Source organism: Gnatocerus cornutus, chromosome 6 (assembly GCF_029298725.1).
Source record: "Gnatocerus cornutus isolate USDA-ARS CGAHR chromosome 6, icGnaCorn1.1, whole genome shotgun sequence".
NCBI classification, from domain to species: Eukaryota; Metazoa; Arthropoda; class Insecta; order Coleoptera; family Tenebrionidae; genus Gnatocerus; species Gnatocerus cornutus.
The window spans coordinates 14,867,692-14,890,410 of NC_142238.1; the positions used below are offsets into that span (position 1 = coordinate 14,867,692).

At 37.2% G+C, this 22,719-nt stretch overlaps 7 protein-coding genes across 8 annotated transcripts; 5 read left to right on the forward strand and 2 right to left on the reverse strand.

The window, feature by feature from the left end:
* Positions 1–34: 34 nt before the first annotated feature.
* LOC148173298 (uncharacterized) lies at positions 35–801 on the reverse strand. The gene is made up of 3 exons (XM_088040104.1): positions 530–801; positions 205–475; positions 35–151 (listed from the first exon to the last, which is right to left on the reverse strand). The coding sequence occupies exons 1-3, from the start codon at positions 629–631 to the stop codon at positions 132–134; spliced, it is 393 nt and encodes a 130-aa protein (XP_087896230.1). The 5' UTR covers positions 632–801; the 3' UTR covers positions 35–131.
* Positions 802–2,370: 1,569 nt separating this feature from the next.
* Positions 2,371–3,471, forward strand: LOC148173299 (UPF0389 protein CG9231-like). Its single transcript, XM_088039989.1, has 3 exons — positions 2,371–2,620; positions 2,677–2,868; positions 3,116–3,471. The coding sequence occupies exons 2-3, from the start codon at positions 2,678–2,680 to the stop codon at positions 3,303–3,305; spliced, it is 381 nt and encodes a 126-aa protein (XP_087896115.1). The 5' UTR covers positions 2,371–2,620; position 2,677; the 3' UTR covers positions 3,306–3,471.
* A 226-nt stretch (positions 3,472–3,697) lies between these two features.
* On the forward strand, positions 3,698–6,090 carry LOC148173300 (bifunctional purine biosynthesis protein ATIC). Its single transcript, XM_088039988.1, has 6 exons — positions 3,698–3,876; positions 3,926–4,142; positions 4,187–4,462; positions 4,510–4,846; positions 5,055–5,864; positions 5,911–6,090. The coding sequence occupies exons 1-6, from the start codon at positions 3,855–3,857 to the stop codon at positions 6,028–6,030; spliced, it is 1,782 nt and encodes a 593-aa protein (XP_087896114.1). The 5' UTR covers positions 3,698–3,854; the 3' UTR covers positions 6,031–6,090.
* A 237-nt stretch (positions 6,091–6,327) lies between these two features.
* Positions 6,328–14,752, forward strand: LOC148173301 (uncharacterized). Its single transcript, XM_088039984.1, has 5 exons — positions 6,328–6,654; positions 10,454–11,941; positions 11,989–12,609; positions 12,655–12,816; positions 12,864–14,752. The coding sequence occupies exons 2-5, from the start codon at positions 10,463–10,465 to the stop codon at positions 13,737–13,739; spliced, it is 3,138 nt and encodes a 1,045-aa protein (XP_087896110.1). The 5' UTR covers positions 6,328–6,654; positions 10,454–10,462; the 3' UTR covers positions 13,740–14,752.
* A 132-nt stretch (positions 14,753–14,884) lies between these two features.
* Positions 14,885–18,639, forward strand: LOC148173302 (protein toll-like). 2 transcript variants are annotated; one of them, XM_088039986.1, is made up of 5 exons: positions 14,885–15,133; positions 15,502–16,901; positions 16,950–17,507; positions 17,553–17,717; positions 17,765–18,639. In XM_088039986.1, exons 2-5 carry the CDS (start codon positions 15,510–15,512, stop codon positions 18,596–18,598), a joined length of 2,949 nt encoding a protein of 982 aa, XP_087896112.1. In that variant the 5' UTR covers positions 14,885–15,133; positions 15,502–15,509; the 3' UTR covers positions 18,599–18,639. The 2 variants fall into 2 exon arrangements, with proteins under 2 accessions (XP_087896112.1, XP_087896113.1); XM_088039987.1 differs by lacking the exon at positions 14,885–15,133 and adding an exon at positions 15,270–15,360.
* A 1,530-nt stretch (positions 18,640–20,169) lies between these two features.
* LOC148173303 (uncharacterized) lies at positions 20,170–20,786 on the forward strand. The gene has a single exon (XM_088039865.1). It carries the CDS (start codon positions 20,280–20,282, stop codon positions 20,784–20,786), a length of 507 nt encoding a protein of 168 aa, XP_087895991.1. The 5' UTR covers positions 20,170–20,279.
* On the reverse strand, positions 20,755–22,059 carry LOC148173304 (F-box only protein 6-like). The gene is made up of 2 exons (XM_088038722.1): positions 21,076–22,059; positions 20,755–21,028 (listed from the first exon to the last, which is right to left on the reverse strand). Exons 1-2 carry the CDS (start codon positions 21,862–21,864, stop codon positions 20,867–20,869), a joined length of 951 nt encoding a protein of 316 aa, XP_087894848.1. The 5' UTR covers positions 21,865–22,059; the 3' UTR covers positions 20,755–20,866.
* Between the last annotated feature and the right edge of the window lie 660 nt (positions 22,060–22,719).

Sequence of the window (22,719 nt, forward strand, 5' to 3'; positions counted from 1 at the left end):
CATTCAGTTCAAGATCATTAATCAAATCATCGCCTAAGTCATTCAGACTTGTATCTGTAAGTGTACTGAAGTCAGATTCAGGTGTTGGAAAACTAGGATACTGCGTTTCCTCCCATGGATGTGCTGTTTTTCTAGCTATAGGTTGCTTTGGCTTTGAAACATAATGTGATAAACTCTGATCCAAGGATGTTGATACCGACATACCTGTGTTTTGATGGATGTTTTTAATCAACTTGCCAATATCTTTACTATTGGCGATAACACTTTTAAGGTACTTAATTTCTTTCTTTAGTTCTGTAATTAACATTGACTGGTTTTCAATCACTTTGGAAAAGTTCTTATTCTCTGTTTTTAGCTCCCCGACTTGTTTCTCGAGATTGGAAATATACATTTTCTTCTTGATGCGATTTTCACGGGCCATTATGGCGTTCCTTGATAACCACTTTCCTTGTTTTAAACGACGCTCCGTGCCATTCTGAAACGTTGCATTGCTTATTTTTTGCAATTTTGAGAGATTCCTGTGACTTACTTTCTTGTTTTGGGGCTGATAATCACCACCCTCGAAGCCTTCGCCCTCTGAGGATGAGTACTCGTCAGAAACGTACCGCATACGTTTGGCGTTTGAAACCATATCGACTTCCAATTAACGTAAACACAAAAACTTCAGTTTAATCACACTTTTTCGATGTTTTTTCCACAATTTACACCTAAAATTCCCACGAAAAACGTTTGTTTGTTCGGACTTGACACAAATACGACGCAGAAAGCACCCAAAATGGCGACCAAGGCACGGGCACTCCATAGGATGAACTTTTCAGCTACTTTACCTCCATCTATAAAAATCTGGCCTTAACATAAATTATTGTTTCCGGCTTCTGATCTAGGTGGCGCTTGGTATTTTAATTCAAGCGCAGCAGTCGTTGACAGATTCTTGGAATTCAAATTTGTGCAGAGTCTGCAAATTTGCACTTGCATTTTGTTTTGCACTTTCGTTAAGAGTGTTTTCCGAATTTCCTTGTGTATTTTCTTAATTTCGTTCTAGTTTAGTGTCTAATGTAGTGATAACGTTGTGTAGTGTAAATAATTTAGTAGTTTAATTACCCAAGTTAACATTATAATGTTGTTTGTGAATATGACTACAGGAGGAACAGGGTGTTGTGTTCCTGGGTGTGGTGATAATATGTCCAAATAGTAAGACTGAAAATCATTTTAATATATACTATCTAATATGAACCAATATTTTCAGAGTACACACTCCATCTGACAGAAATGTTACTAATATTTGGCTTCAGCGGATTAACAATTCCAGGATCGGCGATTCCACCAAAAACTTCACGTTTGCTTGGGACATTTTGATTGAAAGTGGTTTTATGGAAGCACACTGAAAATTTTTCCACTGTCTGCTTTAAATTTGGCCTGGTAAATAATTGTTAACTTGGGTTGATTGTGGTCAATCCTTACGAATGATCTTACACAGATAGTGTATTTGTATACATGTAATTATTGTTAAATTTATATGGAGTACCAGCGTGTACCTCCATTTTTCACATATTCTAGTTTATGCTTTTCTTTTTAATGTATACGTTGGGAGATTTAATTGAATTTGATACATTTTTCCAACATACAATTTTTTCCTTTAAAACATGAAGTGGATTTTATTATTCAACATTTTCTCTTAGTTGTTGAAAACGTGTTTGTTTAGTAATTAATTGTTTAATCATCATATTTTGAGTTTATCATTGTATAGTTTGAACCATATGATCCTGAATTAGGTATTGAAAATGTGGGATGTGTTAACACAGTTATCATAACTCATTGTTTCCAGTACTTGTTATTGCGTTTATTACTTTTTAATATACACTTTTATTTTATATTTTGTTTTGTTTTAATTTCTATCAAATCCATAAAAAGAAAAAATAGCAAAGATAAAAACCTATTCTTAAAATAGCAAAGACAAAAACCAATGTTTTAGTTAGCAAAGACAAACACCACATTTGGTGTGGTTGTTGTCTAGACTCTTCAAAATAGTACGGCCAGATTTTTATAGATTGCGCTAGATTCGGTATCAAAATGAGAGTGATAGAGTCGGCTATCTATACTCTAAATAATCTAAGATGGCGACGAAACAGACTGAAACTTTTGTTTTGCGCAGGTTGTGCAACCTGATGCAAATATTGACCAATGGGAAAAGAGAACAGTGGCGGGTTTTTTCAATTTAAAGAGAGGCAAACTTGACCCAATTCTTCCGGTGAAGAGAATGGGCGGAAGACAGGCACACGTGCATCTCAGCACGTTAATTAATGCAAAATGCGTCGTACTGCACGTATGCACTGGATTTGACCGTATAAAACCTTCAATTCATTCATAAATCGTTCAGTTATCTCTCGCGTCTCTTATCGATGAAACAGAAGTTAAGCACCGATGTTACTACACCGATTTGCAGTATTTCCATATCTCTGACTAAAAGTTCAGTTTGTTTAAGAATTTCCGGTTAAAAAGTGCCAGATTTGGCAGCTCTGACAGCTGTCACTTGAAGGTTAGAACAGCTGATTCAAGTGTTCAGCAACATTTTAATTATTTTTAATTGTGAAGTTTTATGTAATTTGCGGAGAACTTTAAGGTTTGTTAAGTGATTTTCTTGGTCAATTCGCAATTAAAATTTTCGTTTTTCTCCAGTATGAGGGGAATCCTGAATAATTTTTTCTGGAAGACTCGAGGGTTCTTAGGGTCTCGTGGTGCTTTCCAAGCTGTTAGACATGATAGCTCCAAATTGGATACCAAAACTCATAGAGTTAATAATCTAGAAAAGAAGTTTTTGGTTTGGACTGGGAAATACAAAACTGTTGAAGAAGTGCCTGCTTATGTTGAGTAAGGGGAAAAATCCACAATTGATAAAATATCTAAAGATACGAGTTAATAACATTCTATTTTTGCTTTGACATTCTTTTCCATTTCTTATAAACACCAACAAAATGGGTTGAAAGAACTTTGATTTTTGCTCTATCAGCAGATATCCTATCAGATTTTAAAATTGATGCAATGTAAGATTAGGAATGACAAGGCAGCAGGCAACTGATTTACTAATAACAGAAGTAAACTAAGAAAACTTTTTCAGGCAAAACGTGGTGGAAAGGGCCAGAAACCGCATGCGAATTCGCATTGCGAACTATATGATGGCCGCTACTGCTTTAGCTTGTGCCATTATGGTTTACTTTGGTAAAAAAGCCGCACAAAGAGGAGAGAGTGTTTCAAAGCAAAACATTGAATGGCACCGCCAAATCAACGAAGCCGCCGCCAAAAAATAAAAAACTTATTCAATTGAGACTGTTTTGTAGAGGCTGAATATCTCTTACAGATTGATTTTGGTTTAAGAATTGCATTAGATGTTAGACCCGGAAGAACTGGGATGTCAGCCATAAAATATGTTAAAAGCATTGTACATAATTATTATAATACATTTTAAAACAATTCCACGGTAGTTTCGATTCGTTCTGGTGCTAACAAGAGGAAAAGTACCAAGAGTACTCGTTGGTACTGAAAACAGATTCCTGTCTTACCCACACCCACATTCCTCCTCCTACCATCGTCTTTAGCCGGTGCTTCGATTTTTAAACTCGATATTAGGTAAGTTATTAAAACGATTTCAATAATTTTAATGATAACTATTGCAAGACTCTTTGTCGTCACCAGATAACAGACCCCAGCAAACATGTTTTTCACTTGATAAACCCAGTCGCGACCTTAATTATCAATAATTGACCCCCCAGACGACTTAAAAGGAAAATTAAATCGTTATTTCAGTAGTTCCAACACGTTTAGTGCCCCAATATCCTTCTTTTTAACCCCACGTGAACATGGCAACAGGTGGCAATTTAGGTAAGATCTCACATGTTCCGCCTAACCTACAAACAATGTCAAATTTTAGCCCTTTTATCGGTTTCCAACAAAACCGGCTTGGTGGCTTTGGGCAAGAATCTCAAAGACCTCGGTTTCACCCTTGTTGCAAGTGGGGGCACCGCCAAGAGCCTCAGAGATGCAGGTCTGGCAGTCAAAGATGTCTCGGATATTTCCGGGGCCCCTGAAATCTTAGGAGGACGTGTGAAGACTCTTCATCCAGCGGTCCATGGAGGGATTTTAGCAAGGTTTGTGTTGTTATACCATGAAACGGGGTCATTTTTGTCTTTAGACTTATTCCTTCAGATCAGGCGGATTTGGCCCAACAGAAAATCGACTTGATTAGGATTGTGGTTTGCAATTTGTACCCTTTTGTCGAAACGGTTGCTAAACCTGACGTCACCATCGCCGACGCTGTTGAAAACATTGATATTGGAGGAGTCACTCTTCTGCGAGCCGCCGCCAAAAACCACTCCAGAGTCACCGTCGTCTGCGACCCATCAGACTACGACAGAGTCATCAGCGAAATCAAAAACTCCCCTGCAAAAGACACCACTGCAGATACTAGGTAACTCAATGAGGTTCAATACGTAGTACCAATCTAAGAATTTGCAGACAAAAATTGGCGCTCAAAGCCTTCACCCACACGTCTGAGTACGATCTCGCCATCACTGACTACTTCAGGAAACAGTATTCCTCCAACACCTCCCAAATCACCCTTAGATATGGAATGAACCCCCATCAAAAACCAGCGCAGATTTTTACGACCCTCCCCAAGTTGCCGTTGACGGTGGTCAATGGATCTCCTGGGTTTATTAACCTTTGTGATGCTTTGAACGGCTGGCAGTTGGTGAAGGAGTTGAAGGCTGCACTGGGGTTACCCGCCGCGACGAGTTTCAAGCACGTGTCGCCAGCGGGGGCTGCTGTGGGCGTCCCATTAGACCCCAGCGAGGTAAAAATCTAAGAACTCTTTTGAGTTCTTTCAAGTTTTATTTCTAAACCCCTCAGCTTGTTTTTTTATTACGAGATTGATTACTTCACTGATTGCGTAATTTATGATAAAGAAAATGATAAAAGAGGTCAAAAGCCCAAGATTTGGAAACGAAATGCTGTTTACACTTATAGAGATCTAGAAAAATAACGCGATTTGTCCACCCCAGGCCAAAGTCTGCATGGTCGACGATCTCTTCCCCATGCTCACCCCCTTGGCCGCCGCCTACGCCCGCGCCCGTGGTGCCGACCGCATGTCATCCTTCGGCGACTTCGTCGCTATTTCAGACCCTTGCGACGAAGTCACCGCCAAAATCATCTCCAGAGAGGTGTCCGATGGTATCATCGCTCCAGGTTACACCCCTCAAGCTCTGGACCTTTTAAGAAAGAAGAAAAACGGGAACTACTGCATCCTCCAGATCGACCCATCGTACGAACCTGACCCCATCGAAAGAAAAGTTCTTTTTGGTCTGAGTTTGGAACAACAAAGAAACAACGCGAACATCAATAAATCGTTGTTTTCTAATGTGGTCACGAAAAACAAGACTCTTCCAGAGGGTGCAATCCGCGATCTGATTGTCGCCACCATCGCTCTTAAGTACACTCAAAGTAACTCAGTTTGCTATGCCCGCGACGGGCAGGTGGTAGGTATAGGCGCTGGGCAACAATCGCGGATTCATTGCACGCGATTGGCTGGTGATAAAGCAGACAACTGGTGGTTGCGACACCACCCTAGAGTCGTCGGAATGAAGTTTAAGAAAGGCGTGAAGAGGGCAGAGATTTCCAACGCGATTGATAACTTCGTCAATGGAACGGTTGGTAAAGACATGGATAGCAGTGTCTTTGAAGCTATGTATGAGGAGGTGCCGAAGGAGTTAACTTCTGAGGAGAAGAGGACGTGGCTTGATCAACTGAAAGGTGTGGCTCTAGGATCCGACGCCTTCTTCCCTTTCAGAGATAACGTCGATAGAGCACGATTGGTAAGTGTACCAAAGGTAATGAGCACAGTTTGATGGGGTCTTTCAGAGCGGCGTTTCGTACATTGGCAGTCCTGCAGGATCCACCAACGACGCGGAAGTCATCCTGGCCTGCAATGAACATAATATTACTCTAGCACACACGAATCTCCGGCTTTTCCACCACTAAAAATATTTTGTATTATGTAACCAACAATACACGTAGATTAAATCTTGTTTGGAAAGAAAACGCTCCAGGCCCGTGTTTTTCCACATTATTTCATCTAAACTGAATTAAGCGTGGCAAATTTTGGTCAATACGCCACTTTTTTTCTTTCATGATTTACTACGATACCTATCGCCATCAACTGTTTATTTTTTTTATTTAAATCGTATTAAAAAACGATTGAATTTTTATAATCCAGTCGTGAAAGTTAGGTCCGGTTAAGTCTGCTCGCTCGGTTATTTTCGGCGTTGCGAGCACAATGCTCGATTAATAAGGAGGGGAGATAAGAATTGACGTCATAACATGAAGTATGTCATCATCGCTAGCTTTATTTTAATTAACAAAAGCGTTGTGTACAGTTTCTGAAAGCAACTAGTGGTTTAGTGTGTTGACATTTTTGGGGAAGGCAATTTGGTTAAACAGTTTCTACTGTGGTGAATAATTAGACAATTAAAACTAATCAGAAATTAGAAAATTGAAGTAATTGGTGAATTTCGCAATATGGAGAATGTTGATTTCTAAGAAGTGTGATTTCGTGTAATCGTGGAGCGCTGGAGGGGAAATTGTTGATGTGCAGATGTCAATGAAGTGAGTATGATTTGGTTTCTTTTATTTAATTTGAAATATTTATTTTAACTTTTCGTTTCTTTTTATAAATAAAGAGTCTAATCTTTTTTATTTGCAATCGTTATATAACTGTAATCCAGATCAATAAACAATGATAAAGTAATCAATTCATGCATTTCGAAAATTTGTCTTTAATTGGGAAGTACATAATAAACAATTTGATAATGATAATCTACCGCACACCAAGCAATTTGTAATTTTTTCATGAGGTGCTATCTTATCCTCAATTTAATGCACATAAATAACAAACAAACATTCAAAGGAAAAATGCCAGAAACACCAGTTAAACCCTTAAATTAATGGACGTAAACGCAAACAGAAATTATTTAAGCCATTATCACTGGGAAAATAATACAGGAAATTGTGGCAAATTTTAGCGCCACAACCACAAAGAAAAGTTTAATAAGGACAATAATATCTTTGCAGTTTTTAGAACGGTGGTGCATGTGTTGTGGGTTGTACTTCTAAAATTTCAGAATCTTAAAAGGAAAATACACAGTGTGATTCATTAGTGGTGACAGTTTTTAGAGCTTTTCGGTTTTTTCAGAATGGTGCCTGCGGTTCTTGGCTTGTTTTTTATTATTTTTTAAAATAGAAATAAAAACTGTTTTGTTGTCATTAGGGAAATGGACAAATTAATGTTTTTTTTTAAGATTTGTCAATTTTTTAACACATGTAATAAAGAGGCAGATTTAAAGTAAGGCGCAACTTGAGCTTCATTTTGGAAAAGCACCAAGTTTTAATAGTTAAAACCAATGAAAACGAAATTGTATGAAAAATACAAAAAAACTTTGATAAAAATAAGGGATTTAAAGACAATTAAGGATGAGAAAAGAGTATCTAAAAAATGTGGAGAATCCAGGAAAAAATCTAAATAGACTCAATAAGAGGATCTAAGAAGTATTTATTATTAAAAAAAATTAATGCACAATCTATAGAAAAGTAATGCAAAATTTATGGAAAATGTCAAAAATTTAAACATAATTTAAGGAAAATCGGAACAAAATCTAGAGGTTGGAAGAAGAATTGAAGAATCCTGGAAGATTTATAAAAATTAGAGACAATCTAAAGTTAATCTAAAAAGAATCTTCAAAATCCAATGAGAATTGAGATAAATTTGAGGAAAATCTAAAGAGAATTTAAAAAAATAGGCAATCTAAAGAAATTTCAGTAATAATATTTAATAATAATAATAATCTAGAAAAATTATAGTGATTCTACGAAATTTAATCAGGTCTAAAGTGCCTGAAGAAAATACATTATTATAAAGAATATCTGAAGATTCTAAGGAGAATTTTGAAAATCTAAGACGAATCCAAAGTGAACTTAAAGAATCTAAAGCAAATCTAGAAAACCTAAAATAAATTAAAAAGGATGCGAACGAATTTATTAAATTTAAAAATAAGAGAAAATGAAAATTCAAGGCTTTAACGACCCAAAAAAAATGAATTTAGATAAAATCGAACGAGATACCGAACAAAAATCAATTAGAATTTATGTATGTGTCTAAAAACGGAAAATATTAGGAAAATTCAAAAAGAAAATCGTCGCTTAGGTCGTTAATTTACTAAGTCCATTTTAAATTTTGTGAGCCGTGGTCGAAAAACTTTAGTTTTTTACATATTTGTTGTCAAATCTGAGATTTGAAAATTTATCGATTGAAAATAGAATGTTTCTTAATTCTGAAATAACACATAAAAGGATCCAACGTTGTACCATTCTATTATCCTTTTTATAAAATTGAAAACCCATTTTGTTCAAAAATAGACTTAGCAACTTAACAACTTGAGCCGACGAAATTAGACTTTAAAGACCAAAGAAGACCTGAAATTAATTCAAAAAGAGATAGAATCTAAGAAGAAAATCTCGGTTCTGTTTGAATTTTCGGTTTAGATCCTCTATAGATTCGCTTTTATTTTAGACCCTTTTAAAAATTTCCACCTGTGACATGTTTATTACTCGTGTTCAGTTAAAAACTTATAAATCAAAAGAGACACATTTAAAAAAATTTAATTCAAAGATCCACCCTCTTTTTTATCACAAAAACGGAAGAAAGTTTTGCATTTTTCTAGCACCCAGTAAAAATGACCAAACGTTATATCGTTTACAAGACAAAACTAAGACCACAGATTTTAAGTAAAAAGAAAACAAACCAAACTACTGCGATAATCTTAGAAAATTACCAAAACAACAATTACCAACAATTAGACGCTTGTCCTTTACCTTGAAATCACTTTTGTTCGGCCTGTCTATCGCATTAATCAAATCACAAAAGATTTCAAAGCGATCTGCTTTATCTACCATTGCACTTTGGTAACCCCGATGACCTTGTTCGATAAAATTTCCAAACAACCGAAGACATCATATTTATATTTGTAGTATGTAATTGTAGTCACGCGTTATGTAAATATTCCAGAAATTAGCCTGCTTCAAGGTTTCTCAAGAAGAGCCTCAAAAGTATCCAGAAATTAGATCTGTTTTGCGGCTTAATTAAAGAGATCTCTTCTTGTTGTTCTTTAAACTGGTTATTTATAACTTATAAGACCTCCTGTCGACACTTCCAAGAACCTTGAAAATACTCCGTTGTTAACCATCATCTCATAAAATGACTTTTTTGGTAACCGCACCCACCCACTCGCCTAAAATTGATTCAAAACAAGGTGAATGACTGGAGACTTATTGAAAATATCGCTACTAAAGATATTTTTTCGCGATCCACTGACTACCCATTTATCAGAGTTATTCGTGCTTATTATTTTGAAGGAAAGGAAGTGAGTTTACGCTTCAGAAAATCGCAAATTCGGCTAGACAAAAATATGTAATATTCATAGATAAATTTCTAAATCCAACTTAGACACTCTGGTGGTGATATTATCATGGGTCCTTTGGGTTTCCCTGAAATGATGCTAATGGTGAAATTTCTCAGGGTCGGTTATTGACTACCAGTCACTTTCTCTTTTACTCAAGTCACGTAGTAATGACTGTCATTTCCATATCTCTGTTGCGAGCAGAGATAAAATTTCCACATTTTGATAATAACGACTATTTTTTTTTTTCTACATATATCCGGCTCTCATTACTTTGAAGGTCCCAGTAATTACATTCAACAGTTGCATCCATGCACAGTGACTCAGTAATTGCCCGTTAATCAAAAACACTTGGAAGTGGCAAGTAATACTTTCATCGAATCAACAAAAACGATAAATTTATGATTACATACTTTAATATCGGAAAAACCGTACAAACTTTGCTAATCACTTGGTATAATTAAACTCTCATAAAGATATTTTGTTTACGTAACATCATTTGACTGAAAAGTTTATTGATTAGGAATTTCCATAAGATGAAGCCACAAAATCTGGTGCTTCATGTTAAAGGTCAGGGTGATGACGCCTGTTATAACAGACATTAATATCGTGGCGTCACAAGTTTTTAGGACTGATTACTGGAAAAACAGCGCGTTAGAATAAACTGGGAGTCCCCAGTTTGGAAAATATCCAGATGAACAAACTTGTTCTCAGCGATCGAAACTTGTTGGAATTTCTCTGCAGATGTTCTTGTACAAAAAAAGCACGAAAACTGTTTATTTACACATTGAAATTTGCACATTTATGCTACACACTCCCACCCAATCTTCCGAGTTAAATTCAATTACGCCTTTAAATTGTTAACACTGCGTGACAGTACCACCATCACCATTGGTATCAATTCCTCGTATCAAACTTGAGTTTAGTTCTAATCAGTTATCTCCACTTTACAGATCTCAACCATGAAAAATGCGTGGCTGTTCCTCTTCATCCTTCTTCTTCACTCTTCGCTCAGTTTGAAATGCAACCCCCAAGACGACGACCGCTGTTTTTGCGTCCCTGGCGTGGACGACTTCGAATTCCAGTGTCGCCCACCCTCAGAATCCGACGATTTAATGATAATTCACATCACGAAGAATTCCACGATTCAAATAGATTGTCCTTTCGGGTTGGAAAAGTTTGAAATTAACTTTCTTCCGAACGTCACCGTCCATAACATCCAAAGATTTTTTCGCATGAGGTCTTGCCCTTTACCACCGCACAATTTTAAGGAAATTGTTGATCATTTTAAAGTCGTACCACCGTTCAAAGATCTTCAGTACTTAAATTTTAACTTATCAAATGTTAAGTTGTCGAAGACGTACTTCCAAGGCTTGGAGTTCTTAGAGAGTATCGAACTGAATAAGAATTATTTAGTGGAGTTGGAGGAGGATGTCTTTGAGGATTTGGTGAATTTAACTTCGTTAGAGCTCCAAGGGAATCGAATTGTTTTAACGAAGAACTTCTTTCGATACACGCCGTTGTTAAAATCGTTGGACCTCGCAGAAAACCAATTGGAGAACATTCCGGATGGAGTATTTCAAGGTCTAGACAAGTTGGGGCTGCTGCATTTGTGGGGTAACAGATTGACTTCCATCACCGACACAACTTTCGATGGTCTTCTAAGTCTGAAGTCTTTGGAGTTGAGTTCCAACAATATCCAAAATATTTCCGAAAATGCCTTTGCGTCTTTAATCAATCTTCTAAGACTGAATTTGTCAATAAACCAGCTAAAGACTCTCCACCCCAACACTTTGCAATATAACACTAAATTGGAGCGAGTGGTGATAAACCACAACTTTAATTTAACATTACCTGATTACTTCTTCTCAAACTTGACCCAACTAAAAATGGTGGAGATAATGAATAGCAAGTTGAGAACTTTACCAAAGCATCTGTTCGCCGGCTCGAAATCATTAGAGACGTTAAAATTAGGTGAAAACGAGTTAACTGAGCTACCTGAAGGAATCTTCAGCGATCTTCGTAAGTTGGAGAAACTCACTTTAGAGAAGAACCGACTTGTACACCTCGGTAACGTCTTCGCGAATCTTAGAAACCTTAAAATTTTGAATCTTCATGGGAACGCGATCGTAGAAATCCATGAAGAAGCTTTCAAGGACCTGGTGAGCCTAGAAGAAATTTACCTCCACGAAAACAAGATTACGACAATTCATAACAATGCGTTTAGCACAAATAATAATTTGAAGATCATTGACTTGTTCAAAAATTACTATGCTGGAAGCTACAGCAATCAATTCGTTCTTCTGGAAAACGTGCCCAACATTGAAAGTGTTGATTTGAGTCACAACAAAATCGTCCAAATCGGTGATGTCATCCCTCTGTATAATAAAGTGAAGTTGAGGTCTTTGGATCTGAGCCACAATAACATTACTGATGTTACTGTAAGTTATCTTGTTTGTAAGATTTTTGGTTTAATGTTAGATTTTAGATCAAGGACCTTCAACCTCTCGCTAAGAAACTCGTGGTGAATCTTCAGTACAACAATATAAGAACTGTTAGCTTTCATCTAGTCGATGCTATAACACAACACGTGCAAGATGCTTTTTCTAGTACAGAACAATCAAACGCAGTCATTTATCTAAGCCACAACCCCTTGGACTGTGATTGCAACAACCACGATCTGGTGAAATACTTCCAAGATGATCTTGAACCCCAAGTTAGAGCCATGTTTGACATTAAGTCAGAAGGTGTTAAGTGTGCGGCTCCTCCAGCTCTCGAAGACTTCGACGTGCCGTCGCTTCCTCAAATACTACTCCTGTGTTCTTTCGAGAAGATGCTGCAAGGGAAAGCGTGTCCTCAACATTCTTCCTGCAGCTGGAGACCACACGACCAGTCGCTCATCCTCGATTTTTCAAACAAGAACTTAACACACCTTCCGGAGCTTAATCTGAATGAAATCCAACTTGACTTTAACCAAACTGAAGTCCATCTCGAAGGGAACAATTTGACACGACTTGACACAAACTTCACCAGTTATGGAAACGTTACCAAACTTTATCTTTCCGGTAATAAAATAAGAGAGGTGCAGTGGTTACCGCGTCGTCTTCAGGTATGTTCTTTTACCAAGAAGACCAATTCTGATTTAGTGTTGTAGCTTCTGCACTTGGATCACAACAAAATCGAGTACTTCGCTCCCGAAGTGTTACAAAACTTGAACACTTCTCATCTGAAGAACTTAACTTTGCAAGAGAATCCCTGGCGTTGTGACTGTGATAACCAGAATTTGACGACGTTTCTTCGCCAACACACTAAAGTGGTAAGTTCGTACGATTTGTAGCCCCAGTGTCTTCATTGTTGTTGCAGGTGGACACTACACATGTCTTCTGTTCCAACAGCAGGCAACGTCTCATCGACTTAAATCGAAATGATCTCTGTGAGACTTTCAGCATCGCCGTGGTGGCTGTCGGTGTTCTTATGTTCCTCCTCATCATTGCTGTTCTTACAATTATGTATTTCCATTACCAGCAACCTCTTAAAGTTTGGTTGTACTCCAACAACTTGTGTTTGTGGTGGGTCACTGAAGAAGAGCTGGATAAGGATAAAATCTACGACGCCTTCATCTCGTACTCTCATAAAGACGAGGATTTTGTCACCCAGAACTTGATTCCTGTCCTCGAAGGAAACCCAAATCCCTACAAACTCTGTCTTCACTACCGCGATTGGGTTCCTGGCGAATTCATCCTGACTCAAGTCACAAAGTCTGTGTTAGATTCCCGCAGGACTCTCGTAGTGCTCTCTCCTAACTTCCTGGATAGCGTTTGGGGTAAAGCCGAATTCCGCACTGCCCACACTCAAGCGATGACTGAAGGAAGAGCTCGTGTCATCATCGTGCTGCTTGGCGACATCGACGTCGAGAAGTTAGACGACGAATTGAAAGCCTACATGAAAACCAACACTTACGTACAATGGGGGGATCCCTACTTTTGGAGGAAGTTGAAATACGCGCTACCACACTCCAGGATCCGAAGCTCCAATAGCAACCAAAAAATCGCAAATGTGATTAGTTGCATTGACGATAAGTTTAATTTAGTCGCGCCGGTTACAAATCCTGGATCCACGCCCCCAGTTCTTAGTTTAGATCCTCACGTTCTTAAGAAAGACCCTTTGAACTTCGTTCCGAGGACTGAGATCAATCCTTCTGCGGAGTCCAGGAATTTATTAGTGTCTACAGGACTGTGATATTTAGTGATATGAGTGGAGGAAGTGTACAAATTACTTAAGTTCGTAATGGTGCCAATGATCGCGGGTTTAAATGAATTTAATGCGTTTCTATAATTCCTTGAGTTTTCAAGGGGCAATTAAGTGACAGATTTTCTGTTGTTAAGTTTCAGTGTCTTAAATTCATTTAAAAACGCAGAACTTTAGTTGTAAATACAGAGTGAAACATTGTATTATTTATGGAGTACGTTCACGCCAAGTAGATAAATAATTCAATTGATCACTCTGTATAAATCCAAGGGTTAATACTTCTCAAAAATGGCCTACACTTGACTTCCCCTGATTTCTTTGTGATTTCGTCCAACTTCCCCTTATTTCTTTGTTATTTCGTAAAACTTCCCCTGAATTGCTTATGATTTCGTTCAAACTCTATTTATTTCTTTGTAATTTCGTCTAGTTTTCATCCAACTTTCCCTGATTTCTTTGAGATTTCGTCCAACTTCCCCTTTGCCTTGTAATTTCGTTTAGTTTTCGTCCAACTTCCCCTTATTTCCTTGTAATTTCGTCTAAATTCTCCCGATTTCCTTGCGTTTTCGTCCAATTTCCCCTTATTTCTTTGTGATAGTATAAAACTTTCCCTGATTTTCTATTGATTGCACCTAATGTCTTAATGATTTTCTTGTGATTTTCTATTGATTTCCCTGATTTCTTAAGACTGATACACTAATTTGCCAGGGAGGTTAACCCCTCGGTATAAATGTAAGTCTAACATGAAATGAATGTTTTATTTGTAAAGGTCAATTGTGCAATCATTTATTTGTTGATTTCTGTAGTGACCAAGTTGATTTCTTCACTCAGAAAATTGGGACAGAGGTCCAATTGTACATATTCTCGCATTTAAGTATATTTTTTATGTTGTGAACTTATTTTATTACCAATGTACAGTGAAACCTCGAGTATTCGTACTCTATTGAATATTGTTTTTTATTGTAATGTTTATATAAGATTTATAAATACACGTTTTTTTTAGAAAATATGAAAAGTTTTCTTTTTAGCTTCATGACGAAACAGCTTGAATTCTCTTTAACCTTTAACATCTACTATCGCACCAAACAAACTACTCCACTGCTAATCTCGACAAATAAAAATATCTTATTTCTCTGAATCACTGTTAACAATTTGCATTAATGAATTCCTGAAACCCATATTGACTTCAAAACCTGCTCAAGACGAGGTTGAAACAAGTTTTACTCTCTCAAGACCACAAATATTAAACCACAGTGTAGTTGAACGTTCCAATGTAGCAAAATTACAGAGAGGAAGTAGATATGGTGCTGAATTGAACCACATAAAGATAACAGTTGCAATTTCGCTATAAAAGAGTTGGTCACGTTGCGATTATTACTCCGACACAGGTAAGAATTATAATTAGAATAAATTACGAGTTTTTGTAGTAATTCCTAGACGTAAACACGGTCAATTGTGTTGCATAATCACCTTTTATCACATTTTTTTTAAACTAGCAAAATGTTTGCAAACATGGGAGGATGTGGTATTGTTAACTACATGAATGTCACTTTGCTGCGAATTTAACAGTTCTTAAACCGAATTTATGATCGCCATAAACATTTAAACATTTAAGGTGTGGGCTGATGTTGATAAGAAAATTATTTGTGGTTTGTTCTGAGAAGACTCAGTTCGTTTTGCGTTAAACTTAAACTAAAAATTTTTATCTGTTGACACAATTAACTAAGATCTGATGAAAAATTTACCTTTTTTCCAGTGGTGGCGATGGTACTGTCCTGGACACTCTTCCTCCTCCTTCTGCCAATCCAACAAACTCTTTCTCTTCTGAACTGTGGCAACTTCACCGACTTCGACTGTGATTGCTTTCCATCAGAACTTGAATTGCAGTGTCCGAAAAACGCAACTGAAGATGTAGACACGAAGTTCGTCCTCCACATCACCACAGACCTCACGATAGATTGTTACAATATGGACAACTTTACTTTGATATTTCTGCCTAAATTCACACCGGAAAGTCTAAACTACGAATTAAAATTAAGTGATTGTCCTTTACCAAGTGGAGGTTTCAAAAGCATCAGTGATTACATGTCCGGTGTCTCTCCAGCAGTGCTTGTTTTTGAAGATTACAAAGATGTTATTTTAACGAAAGAGTCTTTCATCGGACTCAAGTTAAAGAAGTTGAAACTTGGATATTTGTCCTTCGAGAGTATTAGTGAGGGTGTCTTCTGGGAATCCTCGAGTTTGACCACTTTGGAGATGTCAAATAACAAAAACGTGACACTATCAAAGAAGTCTTTCCAAAATTTAACCAATTTGAAATATCTCTACTTGAATTCGAATGGTCTGGACGACCTACCAGGCGAAATGTTTGCATCTTTGGGGAAACTTCAAATTCTTCATCTTTGGAGTAACAAATTGACTGTGATAACTGATAACACGTTTGTGGGACTTGAGAATTTGACTTCTCTAGACTTGAATAGCAACAAAATTTGGAATATCTCACGAGGTGCTTTTCAAAACTTTAGAAATCTGAGTTCGTTGAATTTAGCAGGAAACCAACTCACTACCTTGGCGGGTGATATTTTCAAAAGCAACGTGCGCCTGAAGACTGTTTATTTGAGCCATAATTCAAAGCTTCAACTTCCAGACTATTTATTTGCATCTTTGAAGTTGTTAGAGACTGTAAATTTGTCGCGGTGCTCCTTAACCAGCATACCTGACCACGTTTTTGAAAACTGCTCGAAATTAGTTACTATCATTTTGGATGGGAATAAACTACAAACGATTTCGTCCAGATTATTTCAAGGACTGGAAGAAGTTAAATCGTTGTCTCTTGAAGGTAACCAGATCACCCAAATTGATGAAGAGACCTTTGGGAACTTGAAGAAACTCGAAAAACTCAATCTCAAGAAAAATAAGATTACAAATATTCATTCTAACGCTTTGTATGGTAAAAGGTATTTAAAAGTTCTTGATTTAGCTGAAAACCTTTTGGAAACGGTCAACTTCGGGGACAGTAACCACTTAATGGAAGTTAACTTAAGAAGTAATCATATAACGGATCTTAAAAAACTTTTATCGTCAGAAAATCCTTTGTACAACCACTTAAAACTCCAGAAGTTGAATTTGGACAATAACCAGATCTCGAAAGTGCAGGTAGGTTTTTCAACACACCATTACCATTGTACTTATTTATATTTTTAGTTAAACGACTTGATGGTCGTTGGTGCTAATCAAAGTTTGGTCATCAACCTTAACAATAACAACATCACTAAAATAGCGTGGGAGGAAATCACCGATTTGGATGTCGGAAAAACCACAATTTCTTTTTTTAACAACTCTCTGCAATGCAGTTGCGATCTGTACGACTTTGTGAAGTCTCTGCAAGTTAAAGGGAACAAACCATCGGAGATTTTTACGTTGGAGTCTCTTGAGTGCAGCGGTCCATTGAAGTTAAGTGGTACTAAACTCGAGGATTTGGAACCCTTCGATTTAACCTGTAATTTAGAAGAGAACTGTCTAGAAAAATGTTCTTGCAAATACCGGCCGCATGACTCCACAGTCGTCGTAGACTGTTCCTACAAGAATTTAACAAAATTTCCAGTTATTGACCACGAATTTAACGCCTCCATTGAATTGAACCTCGAACACAACAGATTAACTACTGGTCCTAAAGAACACGGCGGGTATAAAAATGTTACTCGCCTCTTGTTGTCTCATAACAAAATTAAGAGAGTTGGATGGTTACCACCAAAACTTGAGGTGAGTTGGTGTCTCCACTTCTTGTATTTCAATGTTGTTTTCCAGGAGCTGAAGTTGGACAATAATGACCTCACTTCTTTAGATCACGAAATTATTGAGTACTTTATCAAGTCAAATTTGACGATGGTGTCTCTTCATGGTAATAACTGGATGTGTGACTGTGCGGCTGTTAACTTATCAAACTTCTTAAGAGAGGGTCATAACAAGAAGGTTCGTGGTCGCTGTCACTACCATTTCAATACAGAATTTGATTTTAGATTTCCGAGAAAGTTCGCTGTTACAATCGGAGGGACTTCTTGGTGAACTTAACCGAAGACAAGTTGTGCCCCAACGTCATTCTAATGATCGTCCTTCCAATATTCGTTTTAATTTTACTTTTCTTAGTCGTCCTCGTGTTGTTTCTCCGCTTCCAAGAGGAGATCAAAATCTGGTTGTTCGCTCACAATCTCTTCCCTGCCTGCCTCTCTGAAGAAGATCTCGACAAAGACAAACTGTACGACGCGTTCATTTCCTACTCCCACAAAGACGAAGATTTTGTTATCCAGAACTTGGTTCCGGTTCTGGAAAGTGGCCCCGATCCTTACAAACTCTGTCTGCATTTCCGCAATTGGGTTCCTGGCGAGTTCATCTTAACTCAAGTCACCAACTCTGTGTCAGATTCCCGCAGGACTTTAGTAGTGCTCTCTCCTAACTTCCTGGAGAGTGTGTGGGGGAAAACTGAGTTTCGGACAGCTCATACTCAAGCTATGACTGAAGGAAGAGCTCGTGTTATCATAGTGTTGTACGGTGACGTCGACGTGGAGACGTTAGACAATGAATTGAAAGCGTATTTGAAGACCAACACTTATGTTAAATGGGGGGACCCTTACTTTTGGATGAAGCTAAAGTACGCGCTACCTCACTCGAAGAGTAGAAACTCGAAAAATAATCAAAAAATTGCAAACGCGATGAGTTGCATTGATAACAAGTTTACTTTAGTTGCGCCCGTGACGAACCAGAGATCTGCGCCCCCCGTTCTTACTTTAGATCCTCAGGGCCTGAAGAAGGATCTTCTTCATTTCGTGCCCAATACCGAGACTGTGATTGTTTAGAAAAGACATTGTTGTTTTTATAAAAGACATTTGAAAGTAAATTGTGTTGTTAATTATGTTTTGGGGTACAAAAGACGATCGTGCAAGTTCTGTCGATGTAATGATGTGTAAATGTGTCGAAATTCAGTTTGTTTCTTACCGTTTTTAACCACAGTCGCATCTAGGGGAATTTCACTTCTTTAAGGACTCGCACTAATTAATTATTAGATAATCTTAATACGCAGTAAAACTCATGTCAAAATAGAGAAATGTCAAATCGTGGGGTAATGATACCAACCTTGTCATACTAAAATATCCAAACTAATTCACCAAGATTCCAACTCTAAATAATAAAATAACTAGCAACGCGGACATTTGCAACCTAAGCCAACTAAAAATGTGTGAATTTGAGTGAATTAGGTGAAGTTACGACAAAAATTTACAGAAACACATTTGAATTTATGGGGTGCTGCCAACCTATAATGCATTCACGATCTTTTTAGACCAGAGTAGGCCATGTTTTTTGTTCTTTTTGTTGGCTACAATGACTGACAGAGGTAGTTTTTTTACTGTCACATCTGACATGTGTCTTTCATGCATGCAAGTTTGCCACTTTTCTGATACCGGAAAAATCGTGTGTTTCCTTTTAATCGTGAAAGTAACAGTTTAAAGGCATTATCTTCAAAATATTGCAATAAAATGCCTAAAGTGATTTTGTTTTCGAACAAAAAGTGCTACTTGCAGTTTCGAAAAGATCGGCCTGATTTAAGACTGGAACAAATGATCTGAGGTGTTACAAATATATTCTTTATAAGGTACAAAGTCCCGTATTTTCAAAATATTTTTAGGTGCGGCGTGCAACCGTTTCCAAAGTTCTGAACACCAAAGATGAAAACTTTTGTCTGATAAGCGGCAACAATTAGAATTTTATGCCGAGAAAACAACACTTTTAAAAATTATTAAGTCTATGAGTTACAAACACAGAAGTGAACGATCACAAGACTTTATGTAAACAAAAACAATTCAAATTCTAAATTGCTGCACTTTTTAGTTAACAAAATTTGCCAAAGTTTGCTTTTAGTGTGAGATTCCATAACATAAAACCCTGAGTCAAATGCTAATTCGATCAAATAAACTTTTTTAAGGTTTTATGACTAGAATCAAGACCTGACAGAAGTGCTTCTTGAGAATGGTAAACTTTTTGCCAGTGGAATATACCAGCAGTAATGTCTTCAATTATGATTAATATTGCATTTGTTGAAAATTAATTTCAAAATTTTAAATAAAAATTCAATAAAATTATCAAGTTCTGAATGTTCGGTTTAAACTGGCAACAGAGGAAAGGTTTCAGACAATTCATAACCAAAAAAAGGTGACAACTCCAATCGACAGTACGAATGTCAATCATTTTCAAGAAACTTTAACTCACAAAGATTGACTACCAACCAAGTTACTAGATTTCCATGGCTTGCCGCGGTCTAAAAAGATCGTGAATGCATTATATGTCCCTACTGATAAAATTTCCGTATATAAGTAAATTAATTATTGTCGGCACACAAAATTTTGTGTTCATCACATATAAAAATGCTTTAGAAAGCATCGCCGAATGAGTATTTTTTAGCCTAGTAAAATAAACAACTATTTTCAACCCGGCGCCTCCACCTTTATCACTTCTGTTTCCACAGTGACAAACTGTCACAAAATGTCGCGGCAAATTCAAAATCTGTCACTTTTCCTCGTGCTATCCACGATCCTTCGCACCCTCTCAGTGAGGACTTGCTACTTTTGTGTCGACAGCAAGGAAGCCTGTAGCGAAAACGACAATTCTTCACGACCTGTAAAAATGGAGTGTCATAATTTCCTTACTTCCGACGATGAGGAACCTGAAAAGTATTTCAAACAGCCAGAATGGATTCAAAACATGACCAGTGAACGAATTTTTGGCATTGAACTATCCAAAAAACACGTGAAAACTGTTTGTTTGAATCTGGATCACAAGTGGAAAGGCAAGCAGTACAAAATCCAGTCTTGTATGTACCACAATCTCGCTGATTATAGCGACGCCTGCGAATATTTCACACAAGGAGCGTGGTTTAAAGAGAACGTAACTGGTTGTAAGTTTTGCAGGAAAAAAGATTGCAATTCCGGGAGGAAGATAATGATAAATGAACTCACAATTTGTGTAGCGCTTGTAAATTTATTTTTATAAGAAAAACATGATTAACGATTTAGTGTTTACTTACTATCACTGATTGTATACGAGAAAAGAAGGCATTTATCACAAAAATCTTACAACGGCACCGTTGGTTCGATACTATCAAAAAGTATCTTAACTACCCCTCCAGCCATCTTACTGCCATAGTGGCCTTTCCAAAACTGGGTGTCTCTCCCTTCGTGCTCAAAAACAATCACCTTCACGCCTGAGGGATAATTCCTGGCCACCAACTCCACCTAGAAAAAATTGTAAAGAATTAAACAAACAGAAAGACAGTAGAAACCTTAGTCCACGTGGAGCCCGCCCACTGTTCAACTCTTTTAGACTCATGTTCAGTATGTAGAAGAGTTTCTTCGTCTTCCGGCTCAGCTTCTTCATTGTCGATCCATCTAGGCGGTTTCTTCTTTTTAATACTAGCACTATAAAGTTTACACCAAAGACTATAAATGCATCCACAATCAAATCTCGCCGCTGTCCATTCGCTCACGTAGATGTGAGGTCTAAATCGACTCAAAATCAACTGCATGAGTCTGCTATTCTCGAAAGAAATTTCTTGGAGCTTGTTGCATTCATAGTAAGAGGTGGCAAAGCAAGTGGTTTTGTTATTAAACTCAGGAACATCAGAAGGAAGAGCGTCGGCCCCGCTAGGGGGGTCTTCAATTCGAAACTGGTCACCATAGTTAACCACTATGGTCCAATGGTCGAAACCTTCTTCCCCATTTCCGTTTTTGAGAAGATTCCGATCAAAATAGTCTGTTGTGAAAAATGCGTAATATAAATACCACGGCAATCTCTTGTGTCTTTTGTTGCACTCGCGCTGGTAAATCTCAGCCCAAAAAATATCAGACCTTATAATGTTAAACCACTTCTTACACACTTCCGATAGTTTTAAGAGTTGTTTAGGCTCGACGTAACTGAGGATCATCATTAACACTTCTTCGGGAATATAATAATCGCTGAGACAAAGCCCATTGTTGGAATCTTCAAGGAGAGGCTCCATAAACTGGAAGGTCTCCACAGACTCGTGGGGGGTCGGGGGCTGCGCTGACATTCTTTTACCAATGTTACCCATAACAAAATGGTGCAATCTCGATGAATCACTCGCGGGAGACTGACACCTAGTGACAAGCACGCACAATCATTAAAAATAATTAATTACTCAGTGAGAGTGTTTTAGACGTAATTACTTTAATAAACTAATGATTGGGTGGGATTTTAAACCATTCACATATTTTTTAGGTTAGTCAGTGACGGATTTGACAAGTATGTGACATGTGACAGTAACTTGCCTGAAGATAGCGCCCTAAATCGCACTCTAAATCCCCACCAACAACTCCGCTACACACAGCAATTTGAAAACTAGAAAACTGGAAAATATTATTAGATATCTAATATTAAGTAATCATGTAATTGAATGGTATAGTATTAAAGAACATCGTTGACTAGATTTTCATTAATTATTACAACTAATTTTGAATTACTTGTTCATTAAAATACAATTAAACTTTTAAAATAAATAAACAAGGCATGTTTACAATTGGAGAGTTAATTTTCAAAACTCAATAAATTCAATTTTGACTGACATTGGATTTGATGTAAAATTAGGATTATTTTGAGTAAATCTAACAATGTGTATTTTTTATTCAGTGAAAAACATCTTGCTCAAACATTGTGTTACTCTCTTATGCCAAAATAGTTCAAGAAAATTGAACAAATTATTGTTTTTTCTAATCCCTAGTCAAAATTTATGAAATGGATTTATTGAGTTTTGAAAAATAACTTCTCAATTGGCACCTCGACCAACTTATTAAACGATTAGGTGATTACCTAATTGAGCAAAAAACTGCTTGTAAAGACCAAAGGCTACTGCGCTTTATGAAAACTTTCTAAATTTCGACGCCACGAAAATTCAAGTGAAATAAATCGC